This window comes from Schistocerca piceifrons, chromosome 2, assembly GCF_021461385.2.
Source record: "Schistocerca piceifrons isolate TAMUIC-IGC-003096 chromosome 2, iqSchPice1.1, whole genome shotgun sequence".
NCBI lineage: Eukaryota > Metazoa > Arthropoda > Insecta > Orthoptera > Acrididae > Schistocerca > Schistocerca piceifrons.
In genome coordinates this window covers 231,861,306-231,885,113 of record NC_060139.1, presented here as the reverse complement: position 1 = coordinate 231,885,113, position 23,808 = coordinate 231,861,306, and the positions used below count along the sequence as shown (strand labels likewise).

The following is a 23,808-nucleotide window of genomic DNA, read 5'->3' as shown; positions in this document are numbered from 1 at the left end:
GTCCTGGCTATAGTACTTTGAAGCCTGGGCTGCAAGTGAGCGAGACTGAGTTCTAGGGCTGACTCAGTGATGAGCGACACTCTGGAAGCTCTAAGACATGCATCACCATTAACTGTGATGAAGGCTGGAGCATGTCCTGAGAAATTACTTGCTGCAGTATTCTACTACTGGGTCATCAGTGCCTGGTCTGCCAACAAGTGCGGCTTGTTGTCAAGCCTTCGAAGGAAGCACTGTAATAATGAATTCACAGTATCCAGATACTGATGGTTGAGTATGCTAATATCGATATATCTGCATGTCTATACATGAATTGCATTTGAAGCCTGAAGATGTCGTACTGAAATACTGAAGCTGGGTGTCAAAATAAAATAAACTAACTTCTCAAAATATATGGTAAAGTGAGGCTTGGTGTCAGCTAGTTCTGAAGGTGAATGGAACCCATCAGACCTTCATACCATAACTTGAAGTTGCAATAGGTGAATTTGGATGCCAGATAGCTTGTGGAAGAGGTTGAGAGTTACTGTAAGAGCAACATTCTGAGTCCTCTGAGACCCACACCAGACTGGCTCTGAGTAGGGCTGGAACAATGATGTTTTCTGATTCTGGAGTGGAGGGTGGGGTGAGCGATACTCTGGAGCCTCTGATACCCTTACGACACTGGCTGTGCTTAGGGATGGAGCAGGTCTTGGGGAAAGTGCATACTGCAACGTTCTCCCACCACCACACAACAGCAACCTGGGCTGCCAGCAAGTGATTGAGGATGGGCGTGATGTTATGCTCGAGTTGGGCGATACCCTGAGGCCTGGACCTTAACTGGTTGCCATAAGGACTAAGACGTTACATGCTGCAACGTTCTCCTGTTGGTACATCGGAACTCAGTCTGCCAGCAAGCGAAACTGGTTTCATCTAATGTGGAATTTAGGAATGAGATGAGCTACACTCTTATCTTTGTCTCACTGTTTGTGTTCAGGGATGCATTAGGTTTTGAGGAAAGAAAATGGTGCAGCGTTCCCCTGTAAGTGCATCAGTGCCTGGCCTACCAGCAAGTGAAACTGGACATCAGCAGATTGTGAAGTTGAGTATGCGGTGAGTGATGCTCTGTCGAATCTGAGACCTTTCGTTCAGGTTTGGATCAGGTCGAGGGGAAATACATGCTGTAGTGTTCTCCTAACGGCGCGACGGAGTCTGGGCTGCCAGCGAGAGAGGCTGGGTGTCAGGGGTTGCTGGAGCTGCGCTGGTGGTGATCGACACTCCGGAGCCTCCTGTTGGGGGCAGGCGGCGCGGAAGTGCGCGAGTGCGGCGCGGTGCGGGGGCAGCAGCAGTCTGGAGGCGGGCCTGGAGGCGGCGTGGTGCGCCACGGCCAGCGCGGCGGCGGTGCGCACCAGGCTCTTGGCGGCCGCCGCCCCCGCAGACCAGAAGGCGCCGCCTCCCACCAGGTAGACGTTGCGCGCCGACAGCGACGCGTGGCGCACCAGCACTTCCCTCTGTTCGGACACCAGTTGGGCCAGCAGTCCGCGCCACGACCAGCCGCGTGTCGGCAACCATACCTGCTGGCATCAACATTCGCCACCTCATGTAAGAGTGCAGGATTTCGTGAGCATTGTCATTGAAGGTAACATCCCCCTCTGGTGTGGGATCTTCTTTAGGAGTCACCTGGAGTCCCGAGTTAAGCCAGCAGGGGACCCCTGAAGATTTTAGAAGAAGATCCTATCAGGGCAGTGGATATGTGGAATGTTGAAGAAGTAGTTTGACAAGAAGCGTGGCTCAGCCAAATCACCCAGTAGTGTTTATCTTCAATTCGTCATTTAAGGTTCTTCCTGGATGATTCAGTCACTGACAAAGAGAATGAAGAACGTTGGTATCTTTTATTAGGATAACCAGTTTCGACTTTAGATAAAGGTAATCGTCGTTTATGTATATCGCTTTACTGTGAGACACAGCTTGTGAGCAGGTTGGAGGTTGTGAAAACCACACAACTTCCATAATTTTAACTGAATCTTCATCCTACTGATAAGCTGGGTTTCACAGTAATTAGGTGTACATTTATCTATGAATGCTTGGTGTCTGTTCTTTCGGACAGCCGACAGCAATGATCCCTTTCCTATCCTTTCTCCCCCTCTTATCATCAGTTTACATAGATGTATGTATTTGAGGATAACCTGTACCGAAAGTCCAATTCGCTTTCCCAATAAAACGTAATAAGCAACCCAGACGGTGTCATCCTACATTATAAGTGGTTACAGTTTTCTGAGACGTCTTGTCTTGACTTGGAGGATAATAGTCTATTTCCTCTAATGAACCCATAATGGTTTCATGTGGCAACAGCGGTCAGTGCAAAATACGAAATTCACGAAGAAAAGTTCTTCGACTTCTACTGAGTGCTAATTGGCCAAGTATTTCTGCTTTTCATACGACCATCGAGTGATGATGTTTTGCTGTCGATGACAATATTGCCGGTGAAGAATCTTATACTGGTGCCGATTCTATATGATAAATCGTATGTGTATTAGGGTCATTCAAATAAAAACGAACCGGAAGCTGTAGAATGAAAACTGCTAAACGGACCGTAATGCCGTTATTTACGGAAGAAATGTGGTTCGTTTAAGAGAGAAGTGGCTCCAGAATCCCCGCTCGTGGGACGCGGACCCACATGCCCGTGACGATAGAGCGAGCTCGCGCAAGCGCCGTCTGCCCATTGTACTTAGTCGTGCTGGAAACAGGGAACTGAAGGCTTCAAAAGAACGGCAAAAGAATGTAGTGCGTTTTCTTACAGCAGGGGGAGTGCGGGGAACGGAAATTCTTCGAAGAATAGCAGAAATGTAGGGAGAGTACTTAATGTCTGTTACAAAGGTGAAGGCGAGACACAGGCGATTCAACAAAGGACGGATGTCGTTGACCGATGGTGCACGATGTGAAACATCACACCGCGTTACCGATACCACGGTCCAGCAGGTGGATGCACTCATTACTGAAGACCGGCGAGTTGCGGAGACAGCCATTGCCTCAAAGGTCGGACTGAGCATCGGAATTACAACCAACATTCAGTGCTTTCGGTATAGTTGTGTCATTCTTAGACGAATTTCCGTTCCCCGCGCTCGTTCAGCTGTAATATAAAGCACAACATCCCTTTTCTCTTCTTTTGAAGCCTCCATTTCTCTGTGAGACCCGAGTTTCTCCTGGCGTATACAATTTTCAAACAACTTAGGGGAATCCAGCCAGGTACTATATTTAAGCGACCGCCGATATTTCGGCAGGAGTACGCCCCGCCATTTTCAAGGGACAAACTGCGACGGACAGGCGATGTACAGGTAAATTTAAAACCTCGGTTCTTGCAGTAATTCAGGAAAGATAACACACTCACACTGAACACTAGTGCCACCAAAGATGCCCGAAGTCAGAGGCATCGATAGTGAAAGACTACGAACTAGCCAAGTGAGGTAACATTGACTCCGTCCCTCTGTTTTTTGACAAAGGAGAGAGCAGGATTCCATCCCTGTTTACAAGATTGCTCTCCTAATTTAATTTCGACAGACTCCTTAATAACATTGTCAAAAGCTGGACGTGCATGCCAATATCAGCAGGAGTTGCGATGGGTAGCCAGTTGTCTCCTGTGTTTGCAAATTTGTTTATGGAAGAGTTCGAGGAGCGTGCATTGGAGTCGGCGCCTTTGGAACCCGCCTGTTTCTTCAGATATGTTGATGATACTTTTGTTGTTTGACCTCATGGTAGGGAGAATTTGAATGCCTTTTTAGAACATCTGAACTCAAACCACCCGAACATTCGTTTTACGATGGAGGTGGAAGAGGATGGTTGTCCTCCCTTTCTTGTGGTTTTGGTGGGAGGAAGGTTGATGGATCATTGGGACGTGCAGTACTCACGTACTCACACTGACTTTTATTTTCAGGCTGATAGTTGTCACCATCCGGCTCAGCGTGAAGGGTTACTTCGTATCTTGGTGCACAGGGCACATGTCATTTCCGACACAAAGACTTTGCCAGCTCAGCCGACCCAAAGCTACATTTCGTCAAAATGGTTATCGTGAAAAACAGATTGAACGTTCGTTGCGCTATCGACCAACTGTGCATCGGGTGATTGATGATGATACTGAGGCAACACCTAAGTCTACTGCCTTTTTAACTTTACGTAGGAAGCACTTCCAACAAGATCGATCGTGTATTACGGAATTACGATGTGAAATGTGTTTTCCGACCTCCATCTAAAATTAGAGTGCTTTTGGGTTCTGTTAAGGATGATCTTGGTTTGCGTAAGGGCAGTGTATATCGCATTCCTTGTAGCTGTGGCATGGCATACATTGGACACACCTTCAGGACCGTGGAGGACCGATGCACTGAGCATGAACGGCACACACGATTACATCAGCCAAGTAGATCTGCCATTGCCGAACATTGTTTGGATACTGGTTCAAAAATGGCTCTGAGCACTATGGGACTTAACATCTGTGGTCATCAGTCCCCTAGAACTTAGAACTACTTAAACCTAACTAACCTAAGGACATCACACACATCCATGCCCGAGGCGGGATTCGAACCTGCGACCGTAGCAGTCGCGCGGTTCCGGACTGAGCGCCTAGAACCGCTAGACCACCGCGGCCGGCTTGGATACTGGTCACCCTGTGTTATGTAACAATACCAAGATATTGGTATGCACGTCCAGCTATTGGGACAGAGTTATTAAGGAGGCTGTTGAGATTAAATTACCGAGCAATCTTGTAAACAGGGACGGAGGTTTTTGTTTAAACTCTGCTTGGAATCCTGCTCTCTCCCTTGTCAAAAAACAGAGGGACAAAGGCGATGTTACCTCACTTTCTAGTTCGTAGTCTTTCACTATCGATACCTCTGACTTTGGGCATCTTTGGTGGCACTAGTGTTCAGTGTGAGTGTGTTATCTTCCCTGAATTACTCCAAGAACTGGGATTTTAAATATGCCTGAACATCGCTTGTCCACTGCAGTTTGTGCCTTGAAAATGGCGGGTTGTACTTCCGCCGAAATATCGGCGGTCGCTGTAAATATTATCTGGCTGAATCCCGTAAGTTGCTCCAGTTGGTGTTTTCAGCACAACTCAGTGCGGTGGACTGTCGACGACTGAACGTTGCACCTGCTAACCCTCTGATCGCGTCCGAGTGCCCTTTAGCGCCTAGTTTGGGACTTCAGCGCTGTCGTAGGGACTACACTTTCTTCCTCAGAAAAATGGCATTACCTTCTCTTCAACAGTTTTCATTTTACAGCCTCGGGCTCGTTTCTTGCCAAATGACCCTAATATACAGAAGAACGGAAAAGAAAATTGAGGATATGTTACATGACGATCAGTTTGGCTTTAGGAAAGGTAAAGGCACCAGACCAGAGAGGCAATTCTACATCTACATCTACATGGTTACTCTGGCAGACGGTTCAGCGAACCATTTTCATTCTACTTCTCTACAATTACACTCTCGAATGGCGTGTGGGAGAAAGGAACACCTAAATCTTTCCTTTCCAGCTCTGATTTCTCTTATTTTATTATTATGATCATTTCTCCCTACATAAATGGGTGTCAACAAAATATTTTCGCATTCGGAAGAGAAAGTTGGTGATTGAAATTTTGTAAATACGTAGATCTCGCCGCAAAGAAAACCGCCTTTGTTTCAGTGAGTGCCACCCCAACTCGCGTATCATATCAGTGACTCTCTCACCCCTGTTGCGCGATAACACGAAACGAGCTGCCCTTCTTCACACTTTTTTCGATGTCCTACCTCAGACCTACCTGGTTTGCGGCTGATTATGGAAGCAAGACTAAAGAAAATTCAAGACACGTTCATAGGATTTGTCGACCTGGAAAAACCGTTAGACAATGTAAAATGACGCAAGATGCTCTAAATTCTAAAAAACTAGGGTCAGAAATAGGAAGAGATGGGAAATATACAATATACATATATGAGACAAGAGGGAATAATAAGGGTGAACGACGGAGAATGAAGCGCTCGGATTAAAAAGGGTATAAGACAGGGATGTAGTCTTTCGCCCGTATTGTTCAATCTGTACATCGAAGAAGTAATGATGGAAATACAAGAAAGGTTCAGGAATGGAATTAAAATTTAAGGTGAAAGGCTGTCAATGTTACGATTCGCTGGTGACATTGCTATTCTGAATGAAAGTGAATAAGAATTACCTGAGCTTCTGAGTGGTATAAACAGTCTAATGAGTACAGAATATGCATTGAGAGCAAATCGAAGAAACACGAAAGTAATGAGATGTAGCAGAAATGAGAATAGCGAGAAACGTAACATCAGGATTGCTGGTCACGAAGTAAATGGAGTTAAAGAATTTAGCTACCTAGGCAGTAAAATAACCAATGACGGACGGAGCAAGGTGGACATCAAAAGCAGGCTAGCAATAGCAAAAATAGCAATCTTGGCCAAGAGAAGTCTACTAGTGTCAAACATAGGCCTTAATTTGAGGAAGAAATTTCTGACAATGCACATTTGGAGTTCAGCATTCATAGACTGTCGGAAAACAGCAGCGGAAGAGAGTTGACGCATTGGAGACATGGTGGTACAGACGACTGTTGAAAATTAGGTGGACTGATAAGGTAAGGAATGAAACAGTTCTACGCAGAATCGGGGAGGAAAGGAATATGTGGAAAACACAGATAAGGAGAAGGGACAGTATGAGAGGACATCTGTTACGACATCAGGGAACGACTTCCATGGTACTAGAAAGAGAGCTGTAGAGGACGAAAACTGTAGAGGATGACACAGATTGGAATAAAGCCAGCAAATAATTGAGGACGTAGGCTGTAAGCGCTACTTTGAGATGGAGAGGTTTGGCACAGGAGAGTAATTCGTGTCGGGCCTCATCAAACCAGCCAGAAGACTGTTGACAAAAAGAAAGAAAAATATATACCAAAAACATTAAGGGTCCTATTACAAATTCTTAGAATAAACGTGACGTTCCTTTCGGTTCTGTCGAATACTCCCTGTACACTGTGGTTTAGCGGGTTCTGTTAGCCATTCAACGAGCCAATGGCAAGATATTCTGTATATCAGTATCTAGTATCAGTTTTAGATATCAGTAATGTGAATGTTAAAACTGAAGCAACTGCAAAAAGGTGGAAATTTAAGGAGATGGGACCTGGATAAACTGAAAGAACCAGAGGTTGTACATAGTTTCAGGGAGAGCATAAGGGATCAATTGACAGGAATGGGGGAAAGAAATACAGTAGAAGAAGAATGGGTAACTCTCAGGGATGAAGTAATGAAAGCAGCAGAGGATCAAGTAGGTAATAAGACGAGGGCTAGTCGAAATCCTTGGGTAACAGAACAGATAATGAATTTAATTTACGAAAGGAGAAAATACAAAAATGAAGTAAATGAAGCACGCAAAAAGGAATACAAGCGTCTCAAAAATGAGATCGACAGGAAGTGCAAAATGGCTAAGCAGGGATGGCTAGAGAGGATTATCTCACTAGGGGTAAGATAGATACTGCCTACAGGAAAATTAAAGAGACCTTTGGAGAAAAGAGAACCACTTGTATGAATATCAAGAGCTCAGATGGAAACCCAGTTCTAAGCAAAGAAGGGAAAGCAGGAAGGTGGAAGGAGTATATAGAGGGTATATACAAGGGCGATGTACTTGAGGACAATATTATGGAAATGGAAGAGGGTGTAGATGAAGATGATATGAGAGATATGATGCTGCGTGAAGAGTTTGACAGAGCACTGAAAGACCTGAGTCGAAACAAGGCCCCGGGAGTAGACAACATTAGAACTACTGACAGCCTTTGGAGAGCCAGTCGTGACAAAACTCTACCATCTAGTGAGCAAGATGTATGAGACAGGCGAAATTCCCTCAGACTTCAAGAAGAATATAATAATTCCAATCCCAAAGAAAGCAGGTGTTGACAGATGTGAAAATTACCGAACTATCAGTTTAATAAGTCACAGTCACAAAATACTAACACGAATTATTTACAGACGAATGGAAAAACTTGTCGAAGCCGACCTCGGGGAAGATCAGAAAATGTTGGAACACGTAAGGCAATACTGACCCCACGATTTTTCTAAGAAGAAAGATTAAGGAAAGGCGAACCTACGTTTCTAGCATTTGTAGACTTACAGAAAGCTTTTGACAATGCTGACTGGAATACTCTCAAATTCTGAAGGTGGCAGGGCTAAAATACAGGAAGCGAAAGGCTATTTACAATTTGTACAGAAAGCAGATGGCAGTTATAAGAATCGAGGGGCATGAAAGGGAAGCAGTGATTGGGAAGGGAGTGAGACAGTGTTGTAACCTCTCCCCGATTCTATTCAATCTGTATATTGAGCAAGCAGTAAAGGAAACATAAGAAAAGTTTGGAGTAGGTATTAAAATCCATGGAGAAGAAATAAAAACTTTGAGGTTCGCCGATGACATTTTAATTCTGTCAGAGACAGCAAAGGGCTCGGAAGAGCAGTTGAACGGAATGGTCAGTGTCTTGTAAGGACGGTATAAGATGAACATCAACAAAAGCATAAATAGGATAATGGAATGTAGTCGAATTAAGTCGGGTGATGCTGAGAGAATTAGATTGGGAAATGAGACACTTATAGTAGTAAAGGATTTTTGCTATTTGGGGAGCAAAATAACTGATGATGGTCGAAGTAGAGAGGATATAAAATGTAGACTGGCAATGGCAAGGAAAGCGTTTGTGAAGAGGAAAAATTTGTTCACATCGAGTATAGATTTAAATGTCAGGAAGTCGTTTCTGAAAGTATTTGTATGCATTGTAGCCATGTATGGAAGTGAAACATGGATGATAAATAGTTTGGACAAGAAGAGAATAGAAGTTTTCGAAATGTGGTGCTACAGAAGAATGCTGAAGATTAGATGGGTAGGTCACATAACTAATGAGGAGGTATTTAATACAATTGGGGAGAAGAGGAGTTTGTGGCACAACTTGACTAGAAGAAGGGATCACCAATTTAGTATTGGAGGACAGCCTGGAGGGTAAAAATCGTAGAGGGAGACCAAGATATGAATACACTAAGCAGATTCAGAAGGATGGAGGGTACAGTAGTTACTCGGAGATGAAGAAGCTTGCATAGGATAGAGTAGCATGGAGAGCTGGATCAAACCAGTCTCAGGACTGAAGACCACAACAACAATGTGAATGTTAATAAGATACTGTGCTGTTACTTGGCGTGACGTACTTCATCGATGTCGAGCGGCAGGATGAACCGGAAGCGCTCGAGGTTGGAGTAGAGGCAGTGGTTGTAAGCGAGGACCTCCATGCGGCGCTTCCGCAGTAGCGTCGCCGTGGGGGAGGTGGCGCCCCTGGCGTCGCCGGGCAGAACGAGGCGCTGCGCTGTCAGTAGACCGCGAGCCTGGTAGTGGCGCAGCACGCGCTGCGCGGCCACGCCCACTGCCGACACGTGCGCGAACACGTGCTGCGCGCCCAGCAGTCGCAGCACCTCCACCCACCACACCAGCCGGCCCGACACCTCCCTGTCTGCGCAGCGAGGGCAGAAGTACATCAAGGCGGAAAGGCATAGCCAGCTGAACGAGAGTATATGACGTTTTGCTATATCTGGGTCAGAATGGCAAAGTAATTGACAGCTATCTGTTTTGTTTGCCATTGTCATATAGCTCGGCAGGCGAAAATTACGGCCACTAACATAGCTGTTGTGGTTCGTTTTCGCTATATACTTTAAGTAAATTAAAATATTATGGCATCACTGGTAGTGCTGGAAAATGGTTTCAGTCATCTTACTAATAGAAAACAAAGGGTGTCATTACGTAACACTTCAGCAGCAGGCAATCAGACATCATCTGACTGGGAAGAAATTACATGTGGTGTTCCTCAAGGTTCCATACTAGGCCCACTACTTTTTCTTGTGTATATTAATGACCTGTCATCTGTTACTATACCAGATGTCCAGTTTGTCTTATTTGTAGATGATACAGACATTGCAATAGATAGTAAATCAAATATAAATTTAGAAAGGGCAGCTATTGAAATGTTTACTGACATTAATAAGTGGTTCATAGCTAATTCACTGTCATTAAACTTCGAAAAGACCCACTATATGCAGTTCAGAACGTCTAAGACATTTCCTTCTAGTGTGTGTATAAAATATGATGACATGGAAATAGGAGAAGTTGAGAGTGTAAAATTCTTGGGATTACTGATAAAAAATTCAGTTGGGAGCGACATACTAACGAACTCCTAAAGTGCCTAAAGAAGTCTGTGTTTGCAATGCGAATGATGTCAGACATAGGAGGTATAAATATAAAAAACTGGCATATTTTGCTTATTTTCACTCCATTATATGGTATCATATTTTGGGGTAACTCCACAAACCGAGAAAAATTTTTTAGAGTACAGAAGCGTATAATAAGAGTAATGTGTAATGTAAATCCAAGAAGATCATGTCGAAACCTATTCAAAGAATTGGACATACTAACCACAGCTTCTCAGTATATTTATTCCTTAACGAATTTTGTTGTAAATAATACATCTCTTTTTCCAACTCACAGCTTAGTACACACTATAAATATTAGGAATAAGAACAATATACATAAAGATTTAAAATCACTTACTCTTGCCCAGAAAGGAGTCCACTAGTCAGCAACGCATATTTTCAATATGTTACCAGCAACCATTAAGAGTCTAGTTTCAGATAAGGCACAGTTCAATCATAATTTAAAAGAAATTTTGGTGGCCAACTCCTATTCCATCCATGAATTCCTCAACAAGTGCAGTAGACCATTTTAATGAAAATTTATTATACTTTAATTTTTGGCAATACTTGGTTGTATCAGCCAGGTGACTACCTACTGTGTGAATGATGAAGGTATGGAAAGCAGATAAAAGTCTTAAGTCTGTAAATAGTGGAAGTTTAATTTTAAATCTTGTACATGATTTGACTGTTCTTAAGTAAGGATCATTGAAATGAATAATTCAGTTTAATTTTTGACAATACTTGGTTGTAATAGCCAAGTAACTAGTTACTGTGTGAAAAAATGGATTTAATGAAAGCTGATGTAAGTATTAAACCTGTAAATATTAGAAGTTTAATTTTAATTCATGAACATAATTTTACTGTTTATTGGCTGAGGATCATTAAAATCAATGAAACTCAAATTTTTCTAGTTAAATTTTTGTAATGTGTTGTCTGACATGTTCCACACCCAGGAGGATCCCTTCCTTTGTGGGTCTATCGAATGAATAATTAATCTAATGATACACAAAAGAATGTCTCCAGCTGACAGTGATCTGAGTTCTGTAATTTGCTGGGAATTGTACTGTTATGGCAGCACTGTCATTACAGACTTCCCAACTTATTAAGAAACTGTCAGGCGAGCTGCCTATGGAATTCTTCTGCAGGTATCAGAGAACCGCTGGCACAACGCGGTGCAAGACCCCATCCATCGCAGTGCAGAGCTAAATTTTCACATGTTGTGGTCCAATATTGCGCTGCGCATTGTGCTAGCAGCAGTGGCCTGACATTCATTGTCCGGGAAGGAAAATGAAGCACATGTTGCACCTATCGTGGCATCAGTGATCGTTATTCCAATGTCTGAATGCAGCAGGATTAGCAATACGTGTGCCACTCGTCACGCTACCACTGACACCACACCGCCAAATATAGCTATTCTGGTGTCGTGAAAGAGTAGACTGGAATGGAGAGTGGAATGGCGCTCTGATGTCTTCAGTGACGAGAGTAGGTTCTGTCATGCGTGTTGCATAGACCTGGTGAGCTGCCTCTTCCAGAGTGCTTTCGCCAATTACGCACAGGTCCCCTGCAACCTTCATTGTGTGGGAGGGGGTGGGGTGGCATCAGTAACAGTTCGTGGTCATTTTTAGTGTTACTGCAGGGTAAAGTAACCAGTGCATACTACACTACTGGCCATTAAAATTGCTACACCAAGAAGAAATGCAGATGATAAACGTGTATTCATTGGACAAATATATTACACTAGAACTGACATGTGATTACATTTTCACGCAATTTGGGTGCATAGATCCTGCGCCTCTGGCCGTAATAACGGCCTTGATACGCCTAGGCATTGAGTCAAATAGAGCTTGGATGCCGTATACAGGTACAGGTGCCCATGCAGCTTCAACACGACACCACAGTTCATCAAGAGCAGTGACTGGCGTATTGTGACGAGCCAGTTGCTTGGCCACCATTGACCAGACGTTTTCAGTTGGTGAGAGATCTGGAGAATTTGCTGGCCAGGGCAGCAGTCGAACATTTTCTGTATCCAGAAAGGCCCGTACAGGACGTGCAACATGCGGTCGTGCATTATCCTGGTGAAATGTAGGGTTTCGCAGGGATCGAATGAAGGGTAGAGCCACGGGTCGTACCACATCTGAAATGTAACATCCACTGTTCAAAGTGCCGTCAATGCGAACAAGAGGTGACCGAGACGTGTTACCAATGGCACCCCATACCATCACGCCGGGTGATATGCCAGTATGGCGATGACGAATACACGCTTCCAATGTGCATTCACCGCAATGTCGCCAAACACGGATGCGACCATCATGATGCTGTAAACAGAACCTGGATTCATCCGAAACAATGACGTTTTGCCATTCGTGCACACAGGTTCGTCGTTGAGTACACCATCGCAGGCGCTCCTGTCTGTGATGCAGCGTCAAGGGTAACTGCAGCTATGGTCTCCGAGCTGATAGTCCACGCTGCTGCAAACGTCATCGAATTGTTCGTGCAGATGGTTGTTGTCTTACAAACGTCCCCATATGTTGACTCAGGGATCGAGACGTGACTGCACGATCCGTTACAGCCATGCAGATAAGATGCCTGTGATCTCGACTGCTAGTGGTACGAGACCGTTGGGATCCAGCACGGCGTTCCGTATTACCCTCCTGAAACCACTGATTCCATATTCTGCTAACAGTCATTGGATCTCGACCAACGCGAGCAGCAATGTCGCGATACGATAAACCGCAATCACGATAGGCTACAATCCGACCTTTATCAAAGTCGGAAACGCGATGGTACGCATTTCTCCTCCTTACACGAGGCATCACAACATTTCACCAGGCAGCGCCGGTCAACTGCTGTTTGTGTGTATGAGAAATCGGTTGGAAACTTTCCTCGTGTCAGCACGTTGTAGGTGTCGCCAGCGGCGCCAACCTTGTGTGAATGCTCTGAAAAGCTAATCATTCGCATATCACAGCATTTTCTTCCTGTCGGTTAAGTTTCGCGTCTGTAGCACGTCATCTTCGTGGTGTAGCAATTTTAATGGCCAGTAGTGTATATAGTACATGTTATGTGAGCTGCAGTGTTTGGATGTCTCCATTCGTTTTTCGCATAGGGCCTTATGATGACGCCAATGATGCATCGAAACTGGCTGCTTAAATAATAAATATTTTAGGAAGAGTTACGGTTGTTGGTATCCTTTTTCTTCGAGTCACTTATCAGCCACAGTAAGGCATCCACATCTGTATGATGGATTTTTTCTGTTTTTTTTGTTTTTTTTTCGAGTTGTTAATCTTCTGACTGGTTTGATGCCGCCCGCCACGAATTCCTCTCCTGTGCCAACCTCTTCATCTCAGAACAGCTCTTGCAATCTGCGTCCTCAATTATTTGCTGGATTTATTTTAATATCTGTCTTCCTCTACAGTATTGCCCTCGGCAGGTCCCTCTAGTATCATGGAAGTCGTTCCCTGGTGTCCTAACAGTTGTCCTATCATCCCGTCCCTTCTCCTTATCTGTGTTTCCCACATATTCCTTTCCTCTCCGATTCTGTGCAGAACTCCCCCATTCCTTCCCTTATCAGTCCACCTAATTTTCAACATTCGTCTGTAGCACCACATCTTAAATGCTTCGATTATCTTCTGTTCTGGTTTTCCCACAGCCCATGTTTCACTACCATACAATGTTGTGCTCCAAATGTACATTCTGAGTAATTTCTTTCTTAAATTAAGGCCTATATTTGATCCTAATAGACTTCTCTTGGCCAGGAATGCCGCTTTTGCCAGTGCTAGTCTGATTTTGATGTCCTCCCTGCTCTCTTCGTCACTGGTTATTTTAGTGCCTAAGTAACAGAGTTACTTAACTTCATCTACTTCGTCGCTATCAACCCTGATCTTAAGTTTCTCGCTGTTCTCATTTCTGCTACTTCTCATTACTTTCGTCTTTCTTTGATTTACTTTCAATACATATTCTCTACTCATTAGACCATTCAATTCAGGAGATCATGTAATCTTCTTCACTTTCACTCAGGATAGCAATGTCATCAGCGAATCTTGTCATTGATATTCTTTCATCTTGAATTTTAATTCCGCTCCTGAATCATTTTTTTACTTCCATCATTAGTTCTTCGATGTACACACTGAACAGTAGGGGTGAAAGACTACATCCCTGTCTTACTTCTGAGCACTTCATTCTTGGTTGTCCACTCTTATTATTCCCTACTGGCTCTAATACGTATATTACCCATCTCTCCCTATAGCTTACTCCTATTTTTCTCAGAATTTCGAACATCTTGCACCATTTTATATTTTCGAACGCTTTTTACATGTCGATAAAGCCCATGAACTTGCTTGATTTTTCTTCCATTATCAACCGCAGAATTTGTTTACAGCTTCTGTGATTGCTACTGAGTTATTCCTTATTGCTGTATCTATAGCCTAAAAGAACTTCAAGCGTATCTCGTCATTACTTAATACTTCCGTATCACAATTCATTGCTTATTGATTCTTCTTGACTAAGCTCTTAAACTTCAGCGTGCTCTTCATCATTGCTACATCTGAGACTATATCCGCTCCTGGGTACGCCTTTTAATCCAGTATCTCATTTCGGAATCTCTGTCTGACCATAACGTAATCTAACTGAAATCGTCCCGTATCACCCGGCCTTTTCCATGTATACCTTCTCCTATTGTGATTCTTGAACAGAGTATTCTCTATTACCAGCTGAAATTTATTACAGAACTCAATTAGTCTTTCTCGTCTCTCATTCCTCGTCCCAAGCCCATATTCTCCAGTAAGCTTTTCTTTTACTATATCCCCTACAACTACAAGGTGTACAACTTTGCTTCCGCGTTTGCCGATAGTTGGCGACAACGGTAAGTAGCGGTCGAAAGAAACAGATCGCAGACGTCAGGCAGTTAGCTTGGACCTCGGTCAACATAACCTCATTCAAACATCAGTCGATTTGTCTCTGCATCATAAAGTTGTTCTTGATTGAAAATGTCAGTTTACGAGCCTAATTCTCGTCATTTGCGGGAGGTGTTACTGTTTTGTTCCAGTATGAAGAAAACAACGGCTGAGTCTCATCGAATGCTATCAAGTACGTAAGGTAAGGACGCTGTTAGTGAAAGAACGTGTCGTGGGTGGTTTCAACGCTTCAAGAACGGTGATTTTAAAGTCGTAGACCGGCATAGTGATGGAAGAGAGATTTTTTCGAAAATGCAGAATTTGTGACATTTTCTGAGTGAAAACTCGCGTCAGAGTCAAGAAGAATTGGTAAGATTAGTGGGAGTGACACAGCAAGCCTTTTCAAAACGTCTCAAGGCTATAGGCGTAATTCAGAAAGGAGGAACTTGGGTCCCTTGTGAGCTGAAACCAAGAGACGTTGAACGACGTTTGTGTGTTTGTGAACAGTTGCTTCAGAGGCAAAAACGGAAGGGATTTCTGCATCGCATTGTGACCGGGGACAAAAATGGGTTCATTACGATAACCCTAAACGCAAAAAATCATGGGGATATCCAGGCCATGCTTCCACGTCGACTGCCAAACCGAATATTCACGGCTCCAAGATAATGCTCTGCATTTGGTGGGACCAGCTCGGCGTCGTGTACTATGAGGTGTTAAAACCAAGTGAAACAATAACAGGTGCTCGTTATCGAACGCAATTAATGAGTTTGAGCAGAGCATTAAAAGACAAACGGCCGCAACACAGCGAGAGGCACGATAAAGTGATTTTGCATAAACAACGCTCGACCCCACTCTGCAAAAGAGGTCAAAACGAACTTGGAAACGTTAAAACGGGAAGTCCTACCCAACCCGCCGTGTTGTCCAAACATTTCTCCTTCTGACTATCTCCTGTTTAGATCAATGCCGCATGACCTGACTGACCAACACTTCCGATCTCATGAAGAAGTCACAAACTGGATTGATTAGTGGATCGCTTCAAAAGATGAACTATTTTTTCGACGTGGGGTTCGTTCACTGCCCGAAAGATGGGAGAAAGTAGTGGCCAGCGATGGAAAATACTTTGAATGATACATGTGTAACTAATTTGTTTCATTGAAGCCTCAAATGTTGGGGAAAAAAGGGGAGAAGCAAAGTTGTATACCCTGTACATTCCAGTCCTCCATGACTATTAGATTTTCATCTCCCTTTGCGTACTGTACTACGCTTTCAATATCCTCATAAACTTTCTCCATCTCTTCATCTTCAGCTTGCGACGTCAGCATGTATAACTATTGTTGTTGGTGTTGGTTTGCTGTTGATTGTGATTAGAACAACCCTGTCACTGAACTGTTCACAGTAACACACTCTTTTCCTTACCTTCCCATTCATAACAAATCCTATTCCCGTTCTACCATTTTCTGCTGCTGTTGATATTACCCTATTCTCGTCTGACCAGAAATCCTTGTCTTCTTTCCATTTCAATTCACTGACCCCTACTATATCTATATTGAGCCTTTGCAATCCCCTTTTCAGATTTCTTAGCTTCCCTAGCACGTAAGAGCTTCTTGCATTCCACGCCTCGATTCTAGGACGTTATCATTTCGTTGGTGATTCAATCTATTTCTCATGGTCACCTCTCCCTTGGCAGTCCTCTCCTGAAGATCCGAATGGGGGACAATTTCGGAATCTTTGGTCAATGGAGAGATCATCATGACACTTTTTTTTTCAATTACAGGTCTCATGTCCTGTGTATGCACGCTATGTGTCTTTAATGCAGTCGTTTCCATTGCCTTCTGCATCCTCATGCCGTCTTCCGACTTTAGGGGCAGTTTCTCACCCTAAGGACAAGAGATTGTTCTGAAACTCTGTCCGATCCTCTGCCCTCTTTGACAAGGCCGTTCGCTGGGTGAGAGTGACTTTTTATGCTGGAAGTCTTCGGCTGCCAATGCCGATCATTAATGAAAATTTAAACAGCGGGAGGTTTCGAACATGGGACCGAGGGAATTTTGATTAGTAATCAAAGACGCTACCTTTTTTAAAAAAAAATCTCATTTTGTTCGCTTTTGTTCGTTGTATCTGCTCGGGGCGGACGTTGTAAGACATCTGTTTTAAGTTCGTCATTGATCGATTAACTCATTTTTTTTTTAATTACAGAGGGCACCGAGCACGCTGAGCTAACATGCCGGCTCATTGCTGATTCTTTCGACTTTAGGGGAGGGTGTCTTCATATGCCCGTCTGGGCAACTCCATGAGGTCCTTGGTACGACGCCTGGACGTCCGTGCATCTGTCCACCTACTGAGAGCGTCCAACCATTCACCGTAGGCCGTCGCCTGCCGGGCACCTGCAAACTGCTTTGCATCTGCAAGGTTACACCAGCTGCTGCTAGTACTTCACACAGCCAGCTCACAGCCACACAGCCACCGCTGTGAAATCGCACTGCCAGATCCAAGGGCACTGCTGTATGCTGTGTTGACGTAACAATCGCTGCCTAGGAGACTACACAGGCTGACAAGCCGCTGCCGTTGCAACCGTTGCCTCACTTAAATGGCGTCACCGAAGATGCGGGTGGAGAGTTCCAAAGTCCTGAGGCACCACACGACAGAGGTCACTTTAAGACATGCCACAAAAGTTGAAAACGCTTTAACTTTGAAATGCAACTTTCCCTCTCCCACCACAAATTATCATCAGAAGGAAGCGTTATCTTTGAGGCTAACATGGCGTATTTGATAGTTTTCATATTTAAACTTGTATATTACAGAAATATGTTCTTTCCGTGATACACTACATTAGATTACATTAATACTTGTTCCGTAGATCATGAATACGACATTTCATAATGATGTGGATCATGTCATTTTAACATAAGGGTTTTTTATTTTTATTTTTTTGCAGTTACCACTTCATATCTAAAAATTCATCTCTTAAGTAGATGGAGTTATTATTCAGAAATTCTGTTAATTTGTTTTTAGATGTTGTTTGGCTATCTGTCAGACTTTTAATGCTGTCGACAAATGACCAAAGATTTTTGTTGCAACATATTTCACCCCTTTCTGTGCCAAAGTCAGATTTAACTCAGAATAGTGGAGATCATCCTTTTTTCCAGTGTTGTAGCTACGCACTTTCGTTATTTTTAAATTGGGATTGGTTATTAATAACAAATTTCACAAGTGAATATATGTACTGCGAAGGTACTATGAATATCTCGAGTTCCTTAAATAAATATCTGAAAGGTGACCTTGGATAGGCTCCAGCTATTATTCTCATTACACGCTTTTGTGCAACGAATACTTTCTCTCTTAATGATGAATTACCGCAAAATATGATGCCATATGAAAGCAGTGGATGAAAATAGGCATAGTAGGCTAATTTATTAGTATGTTTATCACCATAATTTGCAATAACCGTAACAGCATAAGTAGCTGACCCAAACTGTTTCAGCAGATTATCAATGTGTTTCTTCCAGTTCAATTTCTCATCAATGCACACACCCACAAATTTTGAATATTCTGCCTTAGCAACAGACTTCTGCTCAGAGACCATATTTATCAATCGTGTCATGCCATTTACTGTGCAGAATTGTATATACTGTGTTTTCTCAAACTTTAGTGAGAGTTCATTTGCCGAGAACCTCTTTATAATTTTCTGAAAGACATTATTTAGAATTTTATCAGCTAATTCTTGTTTGATGGGTGTGACTGCTATACTTGTATCATTAGCAAAAATAGTCAGCTTTACCACTTCATGAATATAGAGTGGCAAGTCATTAATATATATGAAAGCAATAAGGGACTCAAGACTGAATCCTATCGGACATCATTCCCAAATAGAGGACTCTGCTGATTTTTGCAGACTATCTGCACTGTTAATTTCAACCTTCTACATTCTTCCAGTTAAATATGAATCAAAACATTTGTGCACTGTCCCACTCATAGCACAAGACTTAAGCTGCATTGAAGTTCTCTCCAAATTGAATCGTTCTGAATATGTTTTATTAAGGCCACAATGGTAGGATGTGCAACTTTTGTACATAAATGTTTATGCCATTGTAGTTATGAGCACGTAATGGCTGATTTACGTGGTGAAAGTATGTGAAGTTTATACTGTATGATACATGGATAAAATCAGTGGGTGAGTAATCAAGTATTGTTTAATTACTGGAAGGTGATTTATGCTTTCACAGTAGCTCACTTTATTTTAAAAATGTTGAAAATTAATTCAGTGCTGGCAGTATATTCAGACAATCAGATTCTAGTACTGGAAACTGTAACGATGTTTAAACTCTTGAGCAGCGTATTTGAGAAAGGAAGTAACAAGATTTCTGATGGAAGTATTATTTCAGATTGAGTGTAACTTTTAATAAAGGAAATCAATTATATTACATTGTCTTTTAGTGCATTCACATGAAGTGTGGCTCCAAAATTGGGTGTAAAGTTAATAATTCGTCATACTTAACTGATATGTGGTGCAAGAGTTTTTTATTTATTTATTTATTGTTCCGTGGGACCACATTTAGGAGAAGTCTCCATGGTCATGGAACGAGTCAATACATGAAATTATAACACGATTGTAGAAACAGATAAAATGAAATATAAGAAACATATTCAGGCGACAAGTCGTTAGTTTAAATAAAGAAAATCAAGAATGTAACACTGGAATTTGCTTAATTTTTTATCTCTTCCAGGAGCTCCTCGACAGAATAGAAGGAGTGAGCCATGAGGAAACTCTTCAGTTTAGACTTAAAAGTGTTTGGGCTACTGCTAAGATTTTTGTGTTCTTGTGGTAGCTTATTGAAAATGGATGCAGCAGAATACTGCACTCCTTTCTGCACAAGAGTCAAGGAAGTGCATTCCACATGCAGATTTGATTTCTGCCTAGTATTAACTGAGTGAAAGCTGCTAACTCTTGGGAGTAAGCTAATATTGCTAACAACAAACGACATTAAAGAAAATACATACTGTGAGGGCAATGTCAAAATTCCCAGACTATTGAATAGGGGTCGACAAGAGGTTTTCGAACTTACACCATACATAGCTCGAACAGCCGGTTTTGAGCCAAAAATACCCTTTTTGAATCAGAAGAATTACCCCAAAAAATAATACCATATGACATAAGCGTATGAAAATATGCGAAGTATACTACTTTTCGTGTTGAAATGTCATTTATTTCAGATACTGTTCTAATGGTAAATAAAGCGGCATTTAGTTTCTGAACAAGATCCTGAACATGGGCTTTCCACAACAGCTTACTATCTATCCGTACGCCTAGGAACTTGAACTGTTCCGTCTCGCTTATAACATGCCCATTCTGTCTAATTAAAATGTCAGTTCTTGTTGAATTGTGGGTTAGAAACTGTAAAAACTGAGTCTTACTGTGATTTAGCATCAAATTATTTTCCACAAGCCACGAACTTATATCATGAACTACATTATTTGACAATGTTTCAATATTACACACAAGATCCTTCACTACCAAGGTGGTGTCATCAGCAAACAGAAATATTTTTGAATCACCTGTAATACTAGAAGGCATATCATTTACATAAATAAGGAACAGCAGTCGTCCCAGCACCGACCCTTGGGGAACGCCCCATTTAACAGTGCCCCATTGGGACTGAACATCATTACCACTCTCAATATTGCGGAGGATTACCTTCTGCTTTCTGTTCTTAAAGTAGGAGGCGAACCAATTGTAAGCTACTCCCCTTACTCCATAATGTTCCAACTTCTGCAGTAATATTTTGTGGTCAACACAGTCAAAAGCCTTCGTTAAATCAAAGAAAACACCTAACGTTCGCAACCTTTTATTTAATCCGTCCAAAACCTCACAGAGAAAAGAGACTATAGCATTTTCAGTTGTTAAGCCATTTCTAAAACCAAACTGTACATTTGACAGCAAATTATGTGAATTTAAATGCTCCAGTAACCTTGTATATACAACCCTCTCGATAACTGTAGCAAACACCGATGGCATAGAAATAGGTCTATAATTGTCAACATTATCCCTGTCTCCTCTTTTATAAAGTGGCTTCACTACCGAGTACTTTAATTGGTCAGGGAACCGACCACTCCTAAAGGACAAGTTACAGATATGGCTAAGTACTGGGCTAACATACATAGAACAATACTTCAGTATTCTGCTAGATACCCCATCATATCCACGAGAGTTCTTGGTCTTTAGTGATTTAATTATTAACTCAATCTCCCTCTTGTCAGTATCATGGTTTTATCGTTTTAACTTTATCCTGAGACTTAGCTATTCTATCTGCATACCACATACTTTTTGCCTTCCTAATAACTTTTTTAAGCACCTTACAATACTGTTTGTAATGGGCTGCTGCATTTAGATTTTGACTGTTTCTAACGTTTTGATATAATTGCCACTTTGTTCTACAAGATATTCTTATCCCTTTAGTCAGCCACCCAGGCTGCCTGTTTGTGCTAGTACCCTGTTTTGAACGTTCTAACGGAAAGCAACTTTCAAAGAGCACGAGAAAAGTCTTGAGGAAAGCATTATATTTATCGTCTACTGTATCAGCACTATAAACATCTTGCCACTCTTGTTCCTTGATAAGGTTTACAAAAGTCTGTACAGCAACTGGATCAGCTTTCCTAAAGAGTTGGTAACTATATTTAACATGTATTGCAGCACAAAAATCTTTTAGACTTAAAATTTGTGCATCATGATCTGAAAGGCCATTCACCTTTTTGCTAACAGAATGCCCTTCTAATAATGACGAATGAACAAAAATATTGTCTATGGTTGTTCTACTGTTCCCTTGCACTCTCGTTGGAAAGAATACGGTTTGCATAAGATTATATGAATTAAGGAGGTCTACCAGCATCCTTTTCCTTGCACAATCACTTATACAATTAATATTGAAGTCACCACATATAACTAACTTTTTGTATTTCCTATAAAGTGAACCAAGAACCTCCTCTAGCTTTAGCAAAAATGTTGTGAAATCGGAGTCTGGGGATCTATAAATAACAACAGTAAGAAGTTTAGCTCCACTAAATTTAACCACACCTGCACAACATTCAAACACCTTTTCAGTGCAGTACTTTGAAACATCAATTGACTCAAATGGGATACCGTTTTTCACATACATGGCTACTCCCCCACACCGCAAAGAGCTCCTAGAAAAGCTGCCAGCCAACCTGTATCCTGGTAAAGGAAGCCTCTGAATTATCTCCTTATTTAAGAAGTGTTCAGATATACCAATAATTTCAGAGTCAACATCTATAAGCAGTTCACTAACTTTATCTCTAATACCTTGTATATTTTGATGAAATATACTAATTCCCTCATTAATCGGATACCCAAGCTTTGTAGAAAGTGGTTTCTTTGTTAGAGAGACTTCCCTTAAGCAGGAATACCTATCAGCTGACTTCAATCTAAAAAAGGTACAGCTCTAACATCCACAACTACCGGAATTTTCCCATGAGTGATCCCACCACCCCCACCTATGCTGTCACCTATAAGTTTTGCCAACCTCCCCTTCCCATACCTGTTGAGGTGCAGGCCATGTCTAGTGAAACCCGTCCTACTGATAGACTCCACCGACACCACTGAAATGTGACTCATGCCTTCTGTCATCAGCGCACCCCCAAGTCTCATGTTATTACGCCTGACGGCTGTATTAAGATGAGGCCGATCGTGACGCTGAAACAGTTCCACGAAATGCACATTCGTGTTGCCAGTCTGAGTGGCTATCTTTTCCAGGTCACCATCTATGTCATACTCCCCATCGCTATCAATACTATTACCAGCCCCACCCACAATCACTACCTGATCCTCTTCAGTAAAATCCCTACATAACCCCCCTATGTTAAAAGTCACCTGAGCCAATCCTGCATTAGGCTTCACAGTGCTGGTGACCTGGTACTCACTCCCCAAAACTTCCTGCAACTGCTGGCCTACACCTCTACCATGAGAACTACCTAACAGCAGAACCTTCTTCTTTCTCTTAGACTTTGCAACTGTCCTACCCACCGTAACTGCTGAGGTCTGCTGCATACTTCCTACATCTACAGCTACTAGAGATTCCTCTCCACTAGACTCTGACAGTTGGTCATATCTATTACAAACACCAATAGTAAAACTATCTGAAAATCTCCTTCTCCTAGCAGATCTCTTGCCAACAGCCAGCTCCCATTCCCCAACCCCCTTCTCCCTCCTCATCCTATCTAGCTCCTCCTGTGCGTTTTTCAACTGCACCTGAAGGGCACAGATCTTACGCTCCTGCTCCTCTATCAACTTACTCTTGCTACATAACCTACAGTTCCAGGAGAGGATCTCACCAGAATGCCCACTGGCTTCCCCACTGCATTCCCCCCAGTGAAAATACTTCGAACAAGTCTCACACCGCAATCCACTACTCACGAACCTACGGCAAAGCCCACACTTCTCACTCGTGGTAAAATTTTACAATTATTGAGACAAGAAAACAACTTTATCTAAGTTCCGCTACTACAATAAGAAGATGTTAAAAACTGACTACAATTATCACAAACTTGCTCTACAAGGGAAGTAACTACTATTATTGACAGTATTAATCAACAACAAATGAGAATATAACAAAATACTAACACAGAAAGAAAATCAAACGTCTAATGACAGTAACGAAACTGAAAGCAGTTCGCAAAAATTTCTTCTGAAGTTA

At 42.4% G+C, this 23,808-nt stretch overlaps 1 protein-coding gene across 1 annotated transcript in view; it reads right to left on the bottom strand.

Annotated features, from left to right (window-relative positions):
* Positions 1-1,121: 1,121 nt before the first annotated feature.
* Positions 1,122-23,808, bottom strand: part of LOC124775275 — a gene marked incomplete at its 5' end in the record, with an annotated part of 58,514 nt that continues 35,827 nt past the window's right edge. Inside the window, 2 exons of the mRNA XM_047250113.1 lie at positions 1,122-1,547; positions 9,186-9,484. Coding sequence (XP_047106069.1) covers positions 1,122-1,547; positions 9,186-9,484 — 725 coding nt within the window. The remainder of the gene's footprint in view (positions 1,548-9,185; positions 9,485-23,808) is intronic.